General features: G+C 34.6%; 1 protein-coding gene and 1 long non-coding RNA gene across 2 annotated transcripts; one reads left to right on the plus strand and one right to left on the minus strand.

The window, feature by feature from the left end:
• Positions 1–753: 753 nt before the first annotated feature.
• LOC125659957 (acyl-protein thioesterase 2-like) lies at positions 754–5,626 on the minus strand. The gene is made up of 6 exons (XM_048891774.2): positions 5,563–5,626; positions 3,418–3,465; positions 2,455–2,519; positions 1,999–2,174; positions 1,126–1,296; positions 754–928 (listed from the first exon to the last, which is right to left on the minus strand). Exons 1-6 carry the CDS (start codon positions 5,598–5,600, stop codon positions 884–886), a joined length of 543 nt encoding a protein of 180 aa, XP_048747731.1. The 5' UTR covers positions 5,601–5,626; the 3' UTR covers positions 754–883.
• Positions 5,627–15,604: 9,978 nt separating this feature from the next.
• LOC130050458 (uncharacterized) lies at positions 15,605–17,889 on the plus strand. Its single transcript, XR_008798900.1, has 2 exons — positions 15,605–17,329; positions 17,451–17,889. It is a non-coding gene; the product is annotated as an uncharacterized LOC130050458 (long non-coding RNA).
• Positions 17,890–18,499: the final 610 nt, after the last annotated feature.

Raw genomic sequence — 18,499 nt, forward strand, 5'->3', positions numbered from 1 at the left:
TATATCATTACTCAATATAATAATGATATGATTGTATCATTAAATAGCAATAACCGCTAATGATACTTCAACACCTGAGAATTAATTATATCATTACTCAATATAATAATGATATGATTGTATCATTAATCAACAATGACCGCTAATGATCATTCAACACCTGAGAATTAATTATATCATTACTCAATATAATAATGATATGATTGTATCATTAAATAGCAATAACCGCTAATGATACTTCAACACCTGAGAATTAATTATTATCATTACTCAATATAATAATGATATGATTGTATCATTAATTAGCAATAACCGCTAATGATCCTTCAACACCTGAGAATTAATTATATCATTACTCAATATAATAATGATATGATTGTATCATTAATCAGCAATGACCGCTAATGATCCTTCAACACTTGATATAGAGAATTAATTATATCATTACTTGAAAATCACAATGTCCTATTCATGATACTTTGTCTCGCAGATGAGAAACATCCCCATCCACTAATGCTTTGGACATATTTCACAGTTAGAATGCGATGTACATGTACTAGTCGTTGATGAAAAGGTTGAGGCAACATGTAGGTACGCTTTGTAAGTGATGCTAATTTCTGTCTGGGCAGTTCGGCTGAGCATTAAGGCCCACGGGCCTCTTCTTTGCAAATGAAGGGGAAAATCGAGTTCATTACAACAAAAAAGGTTTATGATACATGATACTTTTGCATAAGTTAATCATCACAATGGAATTTAAACACAGAAAAGTTTTAAAAGTCATGAGGATGTGAGTTATGGAGAGCTCCATAGAGAGAGGACATCAGTTGGGAAGGGGAGGGGGGGGGGGTGTCCACCGAGAACCACGTGCTTCCTGTAGGTGTCGCTAAGATAGATGTGTCTGGAAGAATTTCTTGATGTCTGCCAGTATCTACAAAACGATGAAAATAATGTCAGTGTTCTTTGTTCGATTTATTTCGCTGTGTTTGATTGTTTAGCTTACGAAGTCCATGAAACAAGCGCATCTGTGGTTTAAAAACTACAGTACATATTGTAGACTATCAGAGAGGAAGAATTAGTTTGCTTTTGTAGAGAACTAGGTAATTCTTTTTTATTATTATGATTTACCTGCGGACTAATTATGAAGTGATCGACGTCGTAGCGGTGGAAGGTGTATTTGTTACACCTCGGAGCCAGTACTTTCGACACTCCTTCACCTGTTGAGAATGGAACCAGTAAGTCTAGTGTTCCATGTCCGTGGAATATCGCCATGTCCTTTATGTTAATGTTCCTATACGCCTACATAAAAACGAAATTCAATGACAACATTCGCACGTGTCAAAATAAGAGGGTTGGATCATGAAACAGGCAATATATAATACAGGGGTGGGCTTTCGGACCCGTGACCATGCAAACGCCAGAGGGACCATGTACATGTACTTTTAGTTTTAAATGGGACGTGTAATTTATCTAACAAGATATTGAAAGGACATTTATATTTGTCCCAATCATGGATAATAACTTCAAGCACAGAATCTTGATACAAATCCATTCGATAAAGCTTCAAGACAAATACTAAGTGAATACATTGACCGTATCCTTGTACACATGGATTAGGGATTGCTATAAGATTGCGTCGTCCTAAGTTATTCAACTCTTTATAGGGATAGGACAAACTTGGTCAAAGAATTTTAAAGGAAAGGATATCTGCACATTCTGCTGTAAAAGGTTCATTGCAACATTCATTTAACATCAAAGAATGTGTGTATAAATCGAATCAAACTTAGAGCCCTTTTACAGATCAACATCTTATCAGAAGTTTTACCTGACCGAACTTTCAGATTAGGGACATCTTATCAGAAGTTTTACCTGACCTAACTTCCAGATTAGGGACATCTTATCAGAAGTTTTACCTGATCTAACTTCCAGATTAGGGACATCTTATCAGAAGTTTTACCTGATCTAGCTTCCAGATTAGGGACATCTTATCAGAAGTTTTACCTGATCTAACTTCCAGATTAGGGGCAGATAGGTGGCGTAAGCCACTACTCCAGCCAGTTTTTTGTTGGTTGACAAGGCGTAGTACAGAGCCAAAGCCCCGCCCTGTGAGTATCCACCAATCATAATCCGGCTTGCTGGAATTCCCGCCTTTTCCTCATCCTCTATTATTTTATTCACTGTAAAGATGATCCTGATAATTATTAGAGACTACAAATCGCCGATGGAATATCTATTCGAGAGGAGTATTAGAACGTAAAATTGTCTAGTTAGCCAAAAGGAATATTCGTGAGAAAGGAGTGATTCTACACTCTCTGTCCGATATATAAGTTCTCTGTCCGATAAGTGCAGTTCATGGTGCATTGAATGTTATATATTCTTCACATAGTAAAACGTTAAAACTCCTCCCTATACCGTAACATATTTCTTATATGGTTTTAGAGTATAACGTGGACTCACAAAATTCTGACGCATCCCTCAGCCCTTGCTCATCTTCTCCCATGAGTGGTGGTAAAACATTAAACCTGCAGAATTTTCATGTTATTAATTGTAGACAAACAATTGAGAAATCCATTTGAAAATAATACAATTACAATATAGAAATCATAGGTATAACATTCTGGCAAATATTTGCTAAACAGTACATCGATCACATTTAAAGGGACACGATTTGAGCTGAAAATTTTCAAATTTTATTTTTCCATTTTTATTATTTACAATGCTTAACTAAAGTATTTCTAATGGTTAACCAAAATTTGAATATCAGTTAGAATATCAGTAAACAGAACAAGATATAAACAGCTAGCAGAACAAGGATGTAAACAGTAAACAGAACAAGGATGTAAACAACAGTAAACAGAACAAGGATGTAAACAGAACAAGGATGTAGACAGTAAAACAGAACAAGGATGTAAACAGAACAAGGATGTAAACAGTAAAACAGAACAAGGATGTAAACAGTAAAACAGAACAAGGATGTAAATAGTAAAACAGAACAAGGATGTAAATAGTAAACAGAACAAGGATGTAAACAGTAAACAGAACAAGGATGTAAACAGGCTACAGAAAGAGAATGTAAACAGCTATTACCACTAGGAAGTAGAAATTCTTAGATAATATACAATATACATGCATGTACAATATTCAAACAAACAAAATTCCAACATTGCATACACAAATTCAAAACTGAAATTAAATTTGATTTGGGCTTAAAATTGTACGATAGGTGTTATCATAACCTCATGTCTGATGTCCAGGACCCAGTTGCACGACGGTTAATCAACTTAACAGACAATTGACCTCCCATTAACTCTAACATTTGTATATAGCGTTCAACTAGACGCTAAATGTCAGTTAGATTTATTCATCTTCGTGCAGCTGGGTCCTGATAACTAGCATGATTTTAATCGAATTCAGTCTTACCATGCGGGTAAAGTCATTCCACCCATAATTGTAACTGGCTTCTTTTCCCTAAAAGACAGAAATCCATAATTAGAAAGACGTCAATCATGTTAATTCAAATAAGATTTCTAAAGATTCAGCACACATTCTCTGTGGATTACGAGTGTGGGGTATTATCTGCAATCAATGTCCGTCATATAAAGGGTTTGTACAATGTGTAATATATCTAATGGAAACCACTGCAAGAGTTGGGCAAACAACCTGGGAATTAAGGAATTTTCTCTCAACAAAACAATACGTAAACCCGAGAAAGACCTTGGTTTTTCAGCGTTCATTTCTAATGTGTGCATTCCGTTTTTCCTCTAAAAACAAATGTTTGGATCCCAAACAAATCCAGTTTGAGTTGCAGACCCCTAGCTGTTAAAATTTCCTACCAGAGGAAGACTGCAGTTCCCCTACACTCCTCTAGACACGCATTTGTCATAATGGCTGACCGATATTAAATTTCTCATAATGGCTGATCGACATTAAATTTGTCATAATGGCTGACCGATATTAAATTTGTCATAATTGCTGATCGATATTAAATTTGTCATAATGGCTGATCCATTCAAACCCAAGACATTTAATTTGCCATAATGGGTGTTCTTTCATCTTAACTTTATATTATTTACTTTCTACGTTACCTTTAATCCTATCTTTCGGATTACCTCTATATTACTTTCTGGGTTATCTTTAACCTTATCTTTGGATTACCTTTATATTACTCTCTGTGTTACCTTTATTCTTATATTTCATCTTACCTGTATATTACTTTCTGCGTTTTCTTTAATCTTATCTTTCGGATTACTTTTATATTACTTTCTGCTTTACCTATAATCTTATCTTTCGTCAGTTGCACTTTCTCGGACCTTTCCGGTGAGTGGGAAAACAACCTTGAATGTTTAAAGTAACCTCCATTTTTATGTTAATCAAATCAAACTATGACGAAAATACCCGAGGAGTTGCGATTTACCTTTCATCTAATCCGAGATTCCTCTGACTCTTAACCCCGCTTTTATTTTGTGACTTCTGCGGGGGAGAGTCAGAGCGGACTCCATATTGAAAAGTGGGAATTCAGCGACACCAGCTGGTGTCGCTGCTTTACCTACCTCTTACAACTTTATTTCGCGGACCCATCTTCCAAGACGCGAGGATTCAGTTATCGGAAGATTATTCTACAAATACATTATGATTAATACGATGCTATCGCCGTTTAAACGATGGAATTTTGTGTTTACATGTGCTGACGTCATGCGCAAAGAAATCAAATGGTGAGGCGGCGACCTAATTCAAGTGATGCTCCATTTGTCGGTGTTAGGGCCGTTTAAACGGCGATAGCATCGTATTAATCATGATCTTTTTATAGATTTATCTTCCGTTAACTGAATTCTCACGTCTTGGAAGATAGATCTGCGAAATAAAGTTGTAAGAGGTAGGTAAAGCAGCGACACCAGCTGGTGTCGCTGAATTCCCACTTTTCAATATGGAGTCCGCTCTGACTCTCCCCCGCACATGTCAAATATAAAAGCGGGGGTAAGAGTCAGAGGAATCTCGGATTACCTTTCATCTTGCTTTTGATCTTAACTTTAGTTCGTGTTATGCCTTTGTGTAACCCTTTGTCCGACCTTGTTATATGTATCATGCGCTGTGTATAGTAAAGGAACCTGATATATCATTTTAAGGAGGCACTCTTCATCGTCATAATGGCTGACTTCCTTTTAAAACATAAATGAAAATACAGATATCAACAATAGTAGAATTTGTCGATTGCTGATCTATAGATTGCGAGTTCGAGTCCAGCAAGGTTTTATCCCCCCCCCCCCCCCAAATTACTTCCTACTAAAACTGCATTTTTTCATAGAGGGTGTGACCGGTCGACAGGGGATGCTTATTCCTACTAGGCACCTGATCCCACCTCTGGTATTCCCAGGGGTCCGTGTTTGCCCAACTCTTTATTTTGTATTCCTTATGGGAGTTATGAGATTGATCACTGTTCGTTATATTAGCCTTTTTAATATAATGTAAAATTGAAAGTTTTCAATTTCAAAATTTTGTTGTACATATCCTCCACTTTTCACTCATGCCAAATGTCTCTGGTGTAGCATTCATCCTTAATATACGTACGCTGTGGGACACACACACTTTATGTTCCGCAGCTTCATGCCTTTAAAATGATCCTCTGCCCACCTAAAACTAAAACATCGAGGTATCCAGTTTATCTTCCAATGAAATCAAACTACATTAAATCAAAATTACTTATAAACAGTTTTTCTCGAGTAAAGAATATTAGGACGTGTGACTGATTTTCAAAAGGGATATGAACACGATTTTTGATCGATTGAAATTGTCAGTTTTTTTGTTTTTTGCTTTGTAAGGATATAAAAATAGACATGTTTTATGAATAAGTTGATTAATCATGATCAAATATTGCAGCCATTAAGTACTAGCGTCTTCAAAAAGTATCGACTGCTATTTTTATTTTTATTTATCTAAAAATACTGCACAACATGTACATACAGTTTTGAATGAAAATAAGATTAGCTAACCTTTTCCGAGATTTGTAACTTTTTCTCCAAATCTGGTAAGACTATTGGTCGTATTGTACACAAACTTTTTACAGTCAGTTATCAAAATATCTAGCGGTAAAATACAATATACGGATAAGAAAGACTTACCCATTATCCCCGAGGCCATGCAGGAATATCAGCTACAATATTAAACAATTATCAAATTATCAAATATCAACTGTGTGTCGAACACTGTTCAATATCAAATATCCGATAGAATACAGTATCAAACATTTATAGACATTTAATAAATGTAACAAATATCCGCTACAATATTAAACATTTAATAAATGTAACAAATATCCGCTACAATATTAAACATTTAATAAATGTAACAAATATCCGCTACAATATTAAACATTTAATAAATGTAACAAATATCCGCTACAATATATTAAACATTTGATAAATGTAACAAATATTCGCTACAATACAATATCAAACATTTATAAACATTTAATAAATGTAACAAATATCCGATAGAATACAATATTAAATATTTAATAAATGTAACAAATATCCGATAGAATACAATATTAAACATTTATAAACATTTAAAGCTGTATGGTCCGAATTACAATATTTTTTTCCATCTCGTAATTTACGCTATTAAATCATCGCACGTATGTAGTTATGAGACTGTACGACATATCATAAATTTTTTCACCTGTTTTAACCCAAATAATTTGATTTTAAATCGATGTTTACAAATAACCGCGTCACTCTGCCATTTCAAGTGACAGTCACGTGAACAGTTCAAACTTTCAGATCATCGGTGGTCTTATCTGTGTAAAGCTGTGTATTTTGCTATAACAGTGCCGTACCATAAGTTTAATAGAAATAAAAATATCAAATACCTCTTAGTAATTCGTTGTTTTACGCTCTTTCAGCCTTAAAACTAGACAGTTGCGTATGAGTTAATACATCATGTTGGAATTCCCCTGACGCGCGTGGGTCTATTTATAGACGTCTATTATGGGATGATTTATATATGTACCCACTATATTTACTTTCTAAATAATATTCGCACTGTTTTCTTTTACATGCAGATGTTTTCAAGCATGTAATTAAGGGAAAAATCTACTTTAAAGTAATCATGTACAAAAATAATACATGAACATCGGGTCATACAGCTTTAATAAATGTAACAAATATCCGATAGAATACAATATTAAACATTTAATAAGTGTGTCCTTTATTGCATTTTTTTTTTTTCGTACTTTCACATCTGTTGGGAATACATCTCTTCGAATTCTTGAATTTAATTCATTATTCATGTGAACTTTCTAAAAAAACAAAACAAAACTATCATAGCAACGACAGTAACGATGTGATATTTTACACACTCATCTGATTCTACAATAATCGACTGGATGACTCCCTCAGCTTTTCCAAAAAAGCTAAATATGTCATCACTTTGTGTGTGTTAATTTGTACGCGTCACTTAATCCCCATAGCCTGGTACCCGAGGCCTTCCGATGTTCAAAGAACATCGGAAGGCCTCGGGTACCAGGCTATCAATCCCCCCATACGCGTCACAAATCTAAAACCAGCGCTTTCTGTATCAAGCGCATTTTTATGGAAGCCGATAGGTGCCAGGGTATAGAATTATTATTCATTTAAGGTAGCTCCACCCTCATGTGACTTATGAATATTGTAGATTGAAAGTAGAAAAACTATTAATTTCCAATCAACATAGTTTAATTTAATGAATAACCAAAGAAAATATGCATGTTGCCATCTAAGATGTCAGACATCAGAAATCACACATTTTAGTAAAACAAAATAATAAAAATTTATTAAAACTTGTTAAAATGGCAAATTTGAAATGTCAGCAGTTAAAAAAAACTGCTTATTTTTGAATATGTATAATTAATTGTGGATATTAGGGAAAACATTGTATAAGAGACACACATTAAAGGAAATACCAGCACAGGAGTTATTGCCCTTGACAACATTTTTAGAATTATAATAATTAATTAAATATCTATGGAAAAAAACAACAACAAAAAAACCCAACACTTGTTTCACTATCAATAGTTTACCACTTTTGTATGTTATGCAATGAATAATATTTCTCTGAAAGGTATACATATATTTCTATCGTGCACAAAGTTTAATTCGATAAAGGTTTTTGGCAAAAACCAGTGCCATCACACGAGGATTGATCTACCTTAACTGGCGATCGCCACTTATTATCTAGTGGGCGCCATTGGATTCATCTGGCGGCCACCACTTAATCTATCTCAAGATATCATTTATGACATGAATCATTCTCGGATGATGTAAACAGTGCATTTTGACGTCATATTCAGCATTGGTATTTAGCAAATTTGCAAACATAGGAGACATGGTACAATCGCGTTAGTCGAGGAGTGAGTGATTATATATGAATAAGAAAATATGATTTACATGTATTTACGGATTTTATGTAACATCTCAAAACGACGTGAACTTGGGTACACGAGATTCAAAATGGAGAAATACATGTTAACGCGCTTGTAGTCGAATCGACGCCATTTGGGCCAAACCTTTTAAGTTCCATACAGTAGGTATGGTTTAATTTTTCATGAGTTTCTGTATTTTCTTTTTAAACATGTATATATGTGTTACCTATACATCTGCTCTCATGGCCCTTCAGATTCAACACTCTTTTGGTGGCAGTAATGAATCAATCTGATTAAAATCAGTTCCTCGATCCGCTCCTCTTAACTTTTTAAATGTCGCTACATTAAAAAAAAAGAGAAGCGGACCGAGTAATTTCTGTAGAAACGAGGGAGTTCCTTTCCTATCCCCCTCGTTTCTGTCCAAGCCTTCATAAAGTATGTGGAAAATCAGTTGCACTGCGGTTTGAATTTATTTCAGCTTACATTTGATGTGAATCGTTCGAAAACTTACATAAATCAATTCATGAATGATTTTTCCGCAAGGGAATACAATTGAAATTCGCCTCCATGATAAACAATGACTTCAGCGAGTGTGCGCATGCGTCACCTCATTTTGTAAAACAGCTAGGGGCCCAAGAGGGGTGAAATGCCTTACTTTAGTAAATCGCACAAAAATCTAACTTTTTCAGTTGATTTTCTCATCACATATTTTTCTGAATATGAAAATACAGAAAACAATATAGATAAAAAGGAAGTTGTTACATAAATTATTCTAAGTGTTTGGTGGAATGAAAAATAAAAGAAAAAGTAATTTAAATGTAATCGCAAGTTCGATATTGTCTGAAATAAATGCGCATATTGTATTTGCTGTGCTCTTTGTTTTTAAAAATGTCATTCTTGTAACAAAACAAAAAAAAAAAAAAAAAAAAACAAAAAAAAAAAAAAAACAAAAACAAAAACAAAAAACAAAAAAAACCCCAAAAAACAAAAAAACAAAAAACAACAAAATAATTAAAGAAAAAAAACCCAGAAGTAAAATATATGGGATTGAATAATGTTTGATTGATCTCGATCATAATATCAGGCGCGGATCTAGATTTTCAAAGGGGGGTGGGGGTTAACAGAGGATTTGTTGACTGTTGTTGATACCATGGTATGTGTTTTGTACAGTGTACTTATTTAATCGTATGCATGCAGTTTTATAAGTTAGATACCGATTAAAACATCCTTTAAAAAAGAATTAAAAACTAGAGCAAAGCTCGTTGCAAAGCAACGAGAGGTCTTCCGTCGGAGCTGTGTGACATAAAAACTTTGAACTTGACCATATGTCCTTGGATCAGGTCCTAATGCAGCCTCAGTTAACATAGTTCAAGTGACAAAGCATCTTAATAATCCTTGGCTGCTTTTTTTTCATTGAGTTCATCCCAATGATTATATGATCTATCGTGTATGTTTTACGTCCTATACAGGTCTTTAAAAATGTCGATATCTTTGGGTTGAACAGCACTGGCCTTAAATCTCGAAGCCCACGAAGCAGGTTTTTTGAATTACTATAAATTGAAGTAATACATGTATGCAATTCAGCATCTGTGTTCAAATTTTCATGCTTCAACAGAAAATATGATTAATTAATTCTTTAATAAGTAAATCTTAATGGGTTTTTTCATGTATAAAATGATGTCTCAATTTAAAGTCCTATTTCAATTCTTACTTTAAAAAAATCTAAATCCACACATTCCATTGACCGGCAAGTGTATTCATTTTCAACACCGAAATGAACGCGCAAAGACATTTTTATCAGCGTACTATCATTATAAAAGTCACGACTCAAGTCCGTAGAAAGCAATATAGTTGGAGGCAGGAAACCAAACAGAAAATCCTCAATAAGTATAAGAACAAAAGAGGTAGACATAAGGTAGATTGAAAGGGCATGACCGTAAATTAACGATCTGTATAGTATACTGTCAAAGCATATGTTGGCAAAAATACTGGAAGGTAGGAACCGGAACTTCCTGTCCTTCCACCTTCCATCCATGCTGTGACTTGGAAGGTATGATCTGTCGTTTGTCAAGATCAATAACCAAAACTCTCTACATTCTCTGTAATGGATGGTAATTTCAAATACAGAATTTTCAGACATACGCTGCTACCTGATATATCATTATTTAATATAAGAACAGGTCCTGAATAGTCTGCAGATACATCGGTGCGGTAAATTCACAGCAGCTCCAGTCTCCCAACAGTGTTTGAATATACTTTTTTTTCTGTAACGTGGGAAATGATTCCGCGATACCAGACTAAGTTCTCAAAATCGAGTGGTGTTGATTGACAGGTGCTCATATGCATGTAGCACCGTGCATGCATGGATTTCGTGTTTCACAGTTTGTGATAATTAAGACAATAGAAATTGTGATTGATATTGTAAATAAAACGTAGAAAATTAAATGACATTTGATACTGGACCCGTACATGAGTATGTGTGTGTGTGATCTAACTTTCACCTTCTTTCCCTCTTGATATGTTATACGTAACATCACCCCGGGAAAAATTATTTGAAGTACTTATCCAGTGATTTTACAAAAGACGAATACAAGTTAAGTTTTTAGAAAGAAAATAATCAACTGTACTGTGACAGGAAGATAAGTACTGTAACGATATAAGTAGTTTGGCTACGCTGGCGATTCTGACTTCTCGTATGTACTTATGAAATAGTTTGAGAATTTAATATATATCATTGAAATGAAGCTATAAAGGTGTACTATAAATTTTTATCGTTAGGTGTTTAATAAATTTATACTACTTAAGTACATGCGTGTATGATCTCATTCCACGAATCATTCTTTTGAGGCGCGCGTGTATATGGGATTAAATTCTTTCAGCATTTAACTTTTCAGTCCCAATAATGAACAAAAAATTACTATTTAAATTTATGAAATTCATGGCTCAGGACATACAATAAAGGTACAGTCAACTCTCGATAAACCGCCACCTTTTGTTCTTATGAAATCATGGCATTATAACGAATTTGGCGATGAATTGAATTACTGCCATCTTGAAGAAATAGAGTTACCGTTCTTTTATATGTAAGAGTTATCTTTTGTCCTGACTTGCGTAAACCACATAAACAACGCCTTTTCTAAGTCAGTGTTAAGTGCACTGCGGTGCCGTTTCCTGGCAGGCGAGCCTTCAGAGACTGGGTCAGGGTCTGCAAGAATTGCATCCTTTGCTGCTAAGATGTCGCCCACTGTCCTTCTTTTTATAGACTTTTCCCATAAAAAAAAAAAAAAATGATTTGCAATATCCTGATGGGTACATTTTGGATGATGTCCTTGGTACGTAATGATTTTTTCTCATCGAAATTTAACAGGACCCTCTTTCGTGGCGAAGCCATAGCTAAATTGAAATGTGTTTCTATGATGTATAAACAACTTGACTACAGTTCATCTCGAGTAATTTTCTTGTTTATTCAATATGTACAGCAATTACTGGGATCCTTCTGTCCAGGTGTACGCCGGAGATCGATAATGACCAATTTACTGCTTCACTGACCATGTGCACCTATGGCGGTTTATCGAGATAATTAACATGTTGAAATAGACTTTTGTAATGAAAACACTGTGGCAAATGGCGATAGCGAATTTGGCGTTTTAACGAGAGTTTTAAGTAACAGGAAAAATGTTCCTAGAAAAATGCGGCGTTATAACGAAAATGGCGATGAATTGAGTGGCGATAATTCGAGAGTTACCTGTATATAGCTGTTACCAATATTTTATCATGCAACAAAATTATGATAGCATAATATTCAGACTGAAGAGAATAATTCATCGAGTTTGAATTGTTTATACATTGTACATACAAATCAAATAAATTGCTCTCAAATCTTGAATATTTTATTAAACTCTAATATCTATCTGCGTAAATACATGTAGGTATATTATGTACACAGTGCGCACAGAAGTCGCGTATGAATTTCACGCCAGGGGCACGTGCCGAAGTTACATAATTTGGACCAGGAGTTCTGAATCAATGTTTAATCAAAGTCATTGTTTTTAAACAATAAAACAACAAATCTTTTGAAATGAGACTGGTCGGTCATGGGTTTCTGAATATTGTATACGCATGTTTAGATTTGGTTTAATCATAATTATAAGCTATTGATTTCAAAACATGTTCAGAAATAATTCGTTATGTTTGTAAAATGTATCCATTTTCTTTTTCACAACGAAAAATTTGAGCAAAGCTTGTGTGTTCAGTTAAAGTAGTGTGAAATCACAGATCGCTAGTCCAGCAGCGATGAATCTCCGATATTAAACACACATTCAATTAGACATGATTGAGAAACGAACTGTATATTAAATTGCAGATTTTAAAATTGATGCCTGACTCAATGCTCTAGAGTTTTGAATTTAAAACAAATCAAACGTAAGACCAGGGACGTATAAACAAGTATATACATCCCCGGAAAAACTGAATTATTCGAAAAATCCAGTATGATCAAAAACATAACATTCCGTGTTATATCTAGGACGACAATGTTTACTTTTTTTTTTTTTTACATGTCCTGGTTCACACGCGATGGTTCCTCGAGGCGGTTACGTAATTGTAAACAAAAACAAACCCCGCGGTGTATGTAAGATGCGTGTAGTTAATGACTGAGTTATTCTATGCTTGAAGGTTTGTTTCTTCAATTAAATATATCGTTGTTTTAATAACAAACGTAGAAGAGATAACCTTTTCCTCTTTTTTCTTTGGAACAATTGTTTATATTAAAGCTACTAAATAATAAAAAAAGAAAGTTGTCGATAGATGATTTTTAAAGGAACAATAGATCACTTTAAAACCTTATTTTAAAAGAATATTAGCATTTCATGGAGTCAGATTTATCAATTAAAGCAAGTTTATTTAAGTTATACGCATACCCCCCCCCCTTTCACCTACCTAATGATACGGTTCTCTGTTTGCGGGTCAAGCTTTTTACTCATATATAACACAATACTCGAGCAAAATATTATGTTTATGAGATCAATAAGATGTTAAAGAACAACTTTTCCAGCGAAAGCCTATCGAAATATTTACCGTTTTTGAGTTATAAAGCGAAAACTTTGAAGATCCCCAGATCCCTAATTGAAGGAGCCAGCCCCTTTTCAGGGATATCAAAAGAAAGCTCTTAACATTTTGCACAACTTTAATTGTTCTACACGTCTTAACAAAATATTTTTAGTTTAAAAGATACAAAGGAAAATGTGTGTAATTTTTTGCTCATTTAGGCGTCCTAATTTTTTAACCCTGTCAACCACCATTTCGAACGCTGTAATCAAAAAACAAAAAACGATGTGCACAACTACAATGCTCCTACTTTTCATTTTCAATGCATTTTCTGCCCAAGCTTATGCAGTCTCGGAGCCTTTGTCTGGAAACCAAAGCCCCTAAAATTTCATTCAAAGGGGAATAACTCGTGAACAGAAGGGAATTTCTGAAATGTAGTACATGATTTTAAAATTGTTTTGTAAAGTTTATAAACCCTGAAAATTTGAGCAAAATCCATGCAGAAATGAGCGAGATATGAAGCTTCAAAGTTAGCGTCTAGGAAAAAGAAGAAAAAAGAATAAGAAGAATAATCTTAACCAGCACAATCAGTAGAAGGTCTTCCGTTGTTACGGAACACCTTAATGACAAACATATTACAATGTTCATTGATAAATGTTCAATGTCTGACAAAAAACCTAATCCACTAAGTCTTCATCAACACCCCCTCCCCCTTAAAACAAAATTTGATGATGTTGAAAATAATAATCAGTGTACATGAATATCGATGTCGGATTGCATAAACTTGCAGGAGTTTTGAACCCCTTCCCCATAAATATTTAAAATTAAATTTTGATCCAGCATTGATCATTTGACAATTTCCCTAAAAGAATTCAATTGATTCTTTTCGGATGCATGTGAACGAATCTCTTTGTTAGATCATTAATGTCCAGTGTGATATTGGGGGTAATCCTTCATTAATGTCACTCCAGAAAGTCTCTCCTTGCCCATTGTGGAACGTAAGTACATCTTTACAAGTACGTGTTGAAATGAAAAGGACCATTCTGCTTTGCAGTTGGTAACGGGTAAGGTCAGCCGATGAAGAATTAAAATTTCTGCAGGTTGGAAAATATGTTTTTGAATTCCGACAAGCATTCCACTTGGCATCAACTGAATCTACGACTGACCACTTCTGTTTGCAAGCGATGACCTAGTGTTGGAGAGACGTGGGCGATTGGAAGTAATTTTCCCGCATAAATAAACTCTCTCTCTCTCCAAAATCAAAAAGGGGATTGCAGCCCTTGCAACCCCCTCCCCCGTCGAGATCCGCCAATGAATGTTAAGTAGACTGAAATTAATCACCTTTACTGATTTGCAGTTTAACAGTCTGTATAAACAGATAAAGTTTTTCTGTCACAGGTTTGTTGTTCTGTCATAGATTTTTTTTTTCAATTCATGGTATGCAATTCCCTATAAGAAGAGCCCCTCTCCCCTAAAAAAGGAAGGTATAATGAATGAATATAATAATAATAAGATATGAAAATGAATGAATATAAAAGGGTAAAAAATAGATACACGAGATGCGGTTCCTTCAATGATATTCAATCCCATTTCAGGAATTACACACTGCGCACTTTGAATGGTCTTTTAATATTTTGTATTCCCAATATTGCATTTTTACTTATTTTGTTTCCAGTAATTCATTATTTTCATATTCAGAAGAAGAAGTCCATTCACAGAAATGAAATGCGTGTGATGAGAAAATAAACTGAAAAAGTTAGATTTTTGTGCGATTTAGTAAAGTAAGGCATTTCACCCCTCTTGGGCCTCTAGCTGTTTTATGAAATGAAGTGACGCATGCGCTGAAGTCATTGTTTATCATGAAGGCGAATTTGACACAGGTGCTTGTGGACAGGACTTCCGGTACCCTCCTTCTTTTATTTTTAAATGTTCAATTCCTTGAGTATTTCGGACGTATTTTTGATAAAATATGTAACTTCAAAGTTGATCTATTTCAATGGAATACAACAAATCTCGCATAGAAACCGTTTTAAAAAATGTTTTCTATGCACGATTTGTGTATTCCATTGAAATAGATAAACTCTGAAGTTACATATTTTATCAAAAATACGTCCGAAATACCCAAGGAATTGAACATTTAAAAATAAAAGAAGGGGGGTACCGGAAGTCCTGTCCACAAGCACCTGTGGAATTTGATAGCGAAAGGATGTAGTGTTTGAAATGACGACGATTATCATTGCTTTAGTGTGGAATTGAATGGTATCAACTGTGTTCCCTTGCGGAAAAATCATTCATGAATTGATTTATGCAAGGTGAAGATGATGAACAGTGATCAATCTCATAACTCCTATAAGCAATACAAAATAAATAGTTGGGCAAACACGGACCCCTGGACACACCAGAGGTGGGATCAGGTGCCCAGGAGGAGTAAGCATCCCCTGTCGACCGGTCACACCCGCCATGAGCCCTATATTCTGATCAGGTAAACGGAATTATCCGCAGTCAAAATCAGTGTGCCAAGAACGGCTTAACAATCGGTATGAAACACGTCAGACAGCATTTGACCCAATGTGAGGTTGTATTGACGAACTAAATCGTTATAACGACCATAGAATTTGCGAAATGCTGACTTCAATCGAGACTGTTGAAAGCCCTGTACCATCAACTTGTTTGTCAGTAGCTTACCCTGATTTAAAAACTGACTATACGCAGAACAAGCTATTGCATATCAAATCAGTTGAGATATATAAACACCATATGCAGGTGATAATGGAATATTGCTACATAAATATGGGAAGTTGACGATGGAGAAGCTGAAATCATCCCGTTTGTCATACAGTTGAGTTGTCAGTTTGCCGTTAATGTCTACTTTCAATAAAATATCTAAGTATGAAGCAGAAGTGTTTGTAACTTTCTACCAAGAGATTTGTGTGAAAATATAATTTCTTTTTAAAATATTGTAATAAAACATGCTTTTCCCATATACTTCAATGATAAATCCTAGGTGAAATAAATCAAGCAGTAAACAAAATTTTGAAAATCCCTATGGTGGATTATTTTTATTTGATGAACCCTTCAAAATGATACCATGATTACAAAAATTCCACCATCCATTTATTAGATATGGAATATGGTAATTATACATTGAATACCTTAACGTGTCTTCGGAAGATTGTAGCGATACCGAGCCCTACCTAGCCGCTACGATCTTGAACGCGACCCTTGGCACAGAATCAATCGTATACGTAACTACTCGGCCATTTCCGCGAACGAAAAATAATTTTTTAAAAGGCCGAGCGTGTTCCGATTGGGCACAGAATGTGTAGCGCACGGAACTCGGGGTAGAGAATGCAGATTGAGTGGCCTTGACTAGGCTACCACGCCCGACGTATAATTTACATTAGTAAAAAATGATAAACTCCGAATCAGCGTTATCTTATCGAATCTACATACATCAAGTTTGATTTGTTTGTTGTTTAACATTCATTTTAGATATTCTTTGAATATTATGTTACCCTGTTTTCTATAAATGTATGTGTAGTAGGGTGAATTAATATCAATAATTTATTTTATTTTTAGTGTAAATAAAATATGTAAGTTGCAAAACATAAACTTTTATTGGATTCTATAATAGTCTTCCATATTTCTCTATTTAGATATGTAGTAATGTAATTATGACCTTAATGGCTTTCCTTATGATTAAACCATGCATGCAGTTGTTGTTCATGGTCTATTTAATTCATTTTGGTTGGCTAGGCTTAGTGTCAAAGGTTATATATCATGGGTTTTGTGAGTTCTGTTGGATTTTTAGATAGTCAGTTGTATTCACTAGCAGAGTGTTGAAGGGTGGTTTTCTTTGCATATCTTTTGACATCTTTTTTCTGACTTGAGGTAAGAAAATGAATCTTAACATATTAATTGGTGTGAATGTGTTAATGAATGAAAGAAATGAAATTATGTACTTTATTTCATATTTAACAAAGGAGTAAAATAGAATTAATATTTTATACAGGTTCCTTGAAAATCAGTTATCTTCCTATTTTTGATATTTTGGTTCTGGTACCATATATCTGGTAAGATCATTGTTTTGTATGTATTTCTGTGATGTCTAACTTGTATTTGTCATATAATTTCTTTTGTGTGTGTTCGATGTGTACTTTACCATTTAGTTTGCATAAATGTCATAAATGATAAGATTTATTATATTTAAATGCATTATGGGTAAAGAGCCTCATTTTGAGATTTAAATGTTATTTTATAATTTTTCTTAAACTTTACACAAAATAATGGACGAATAATTTTGTGTTCATTGTATTGAAATTATTTCCCTAGTATTTGTATATTTTATGTGGTGTGTGATTGTGTATGCTTATAATTGTTTATTATGTTTCAGAGCTGCTATTTACATGTCAGAAATAGATTTATTTCTTCAATAAACTCATAACCTGTCACGGATGGTCTGTGTGGTCATTAGAACCGGTTTGCAACCCCGTAACATATGAAAACTGACTGTAAAAAAAAAAATTGTTGCATTTCAAGATGAATTTTATATAATAGTCATTGAGAGTTTAATATTTAAGAAATGTTTTAAGCTTTTGATAATACCTTGAGCCTCTACACAACCGGATAGTACATTGGTGTGAAGATTGACAGGTTCTATATTGTTTAACGTCCCTCTCGAGAATTTTTCACCCATATGGAGACGTCACCATTGCCGGTGAATGACTGCAAAATTTAGGCCTATGCTCGGCGCTTACGGTCTTTGAGCAGGGGGGAGGTATTTATCGTGCAGCACCTGCTGTGACACGGGGCCTCGGTTTTTGCGGTCTCATCCGAAGGAAATCCCCATTTAGTCGCCTATTACGACAAGAAAGGGGGTAATGAGGACTTATTCTAACCTGGATTCCCACGGTATCCGGTGTGAAGAGGCATATATCACCTTGCTATGAAGTGTAATCATACGCAGTGATTTGTCTTTTTTCAAAAGTTGAAAGGGCATTTTCGAGATATAACGTTCCACAATGACGACCCCAGTGAATGGTCCTCGATTCTTGTCGAGTT

Source organism: Ostrea edulis, chromosome 9 (assembly GCF_947568905.1).
Source record: "Ostrea edulis chromosome 9, xbOstEdul1.1, whole genome shotgun sequence".
Classification (NCBI taxonomy): Eukaryota; Metazoa; Mollusca; class Bivalvia; order Ostreida; family Ostreidae; genus Ostrea; species Ostrea edulis.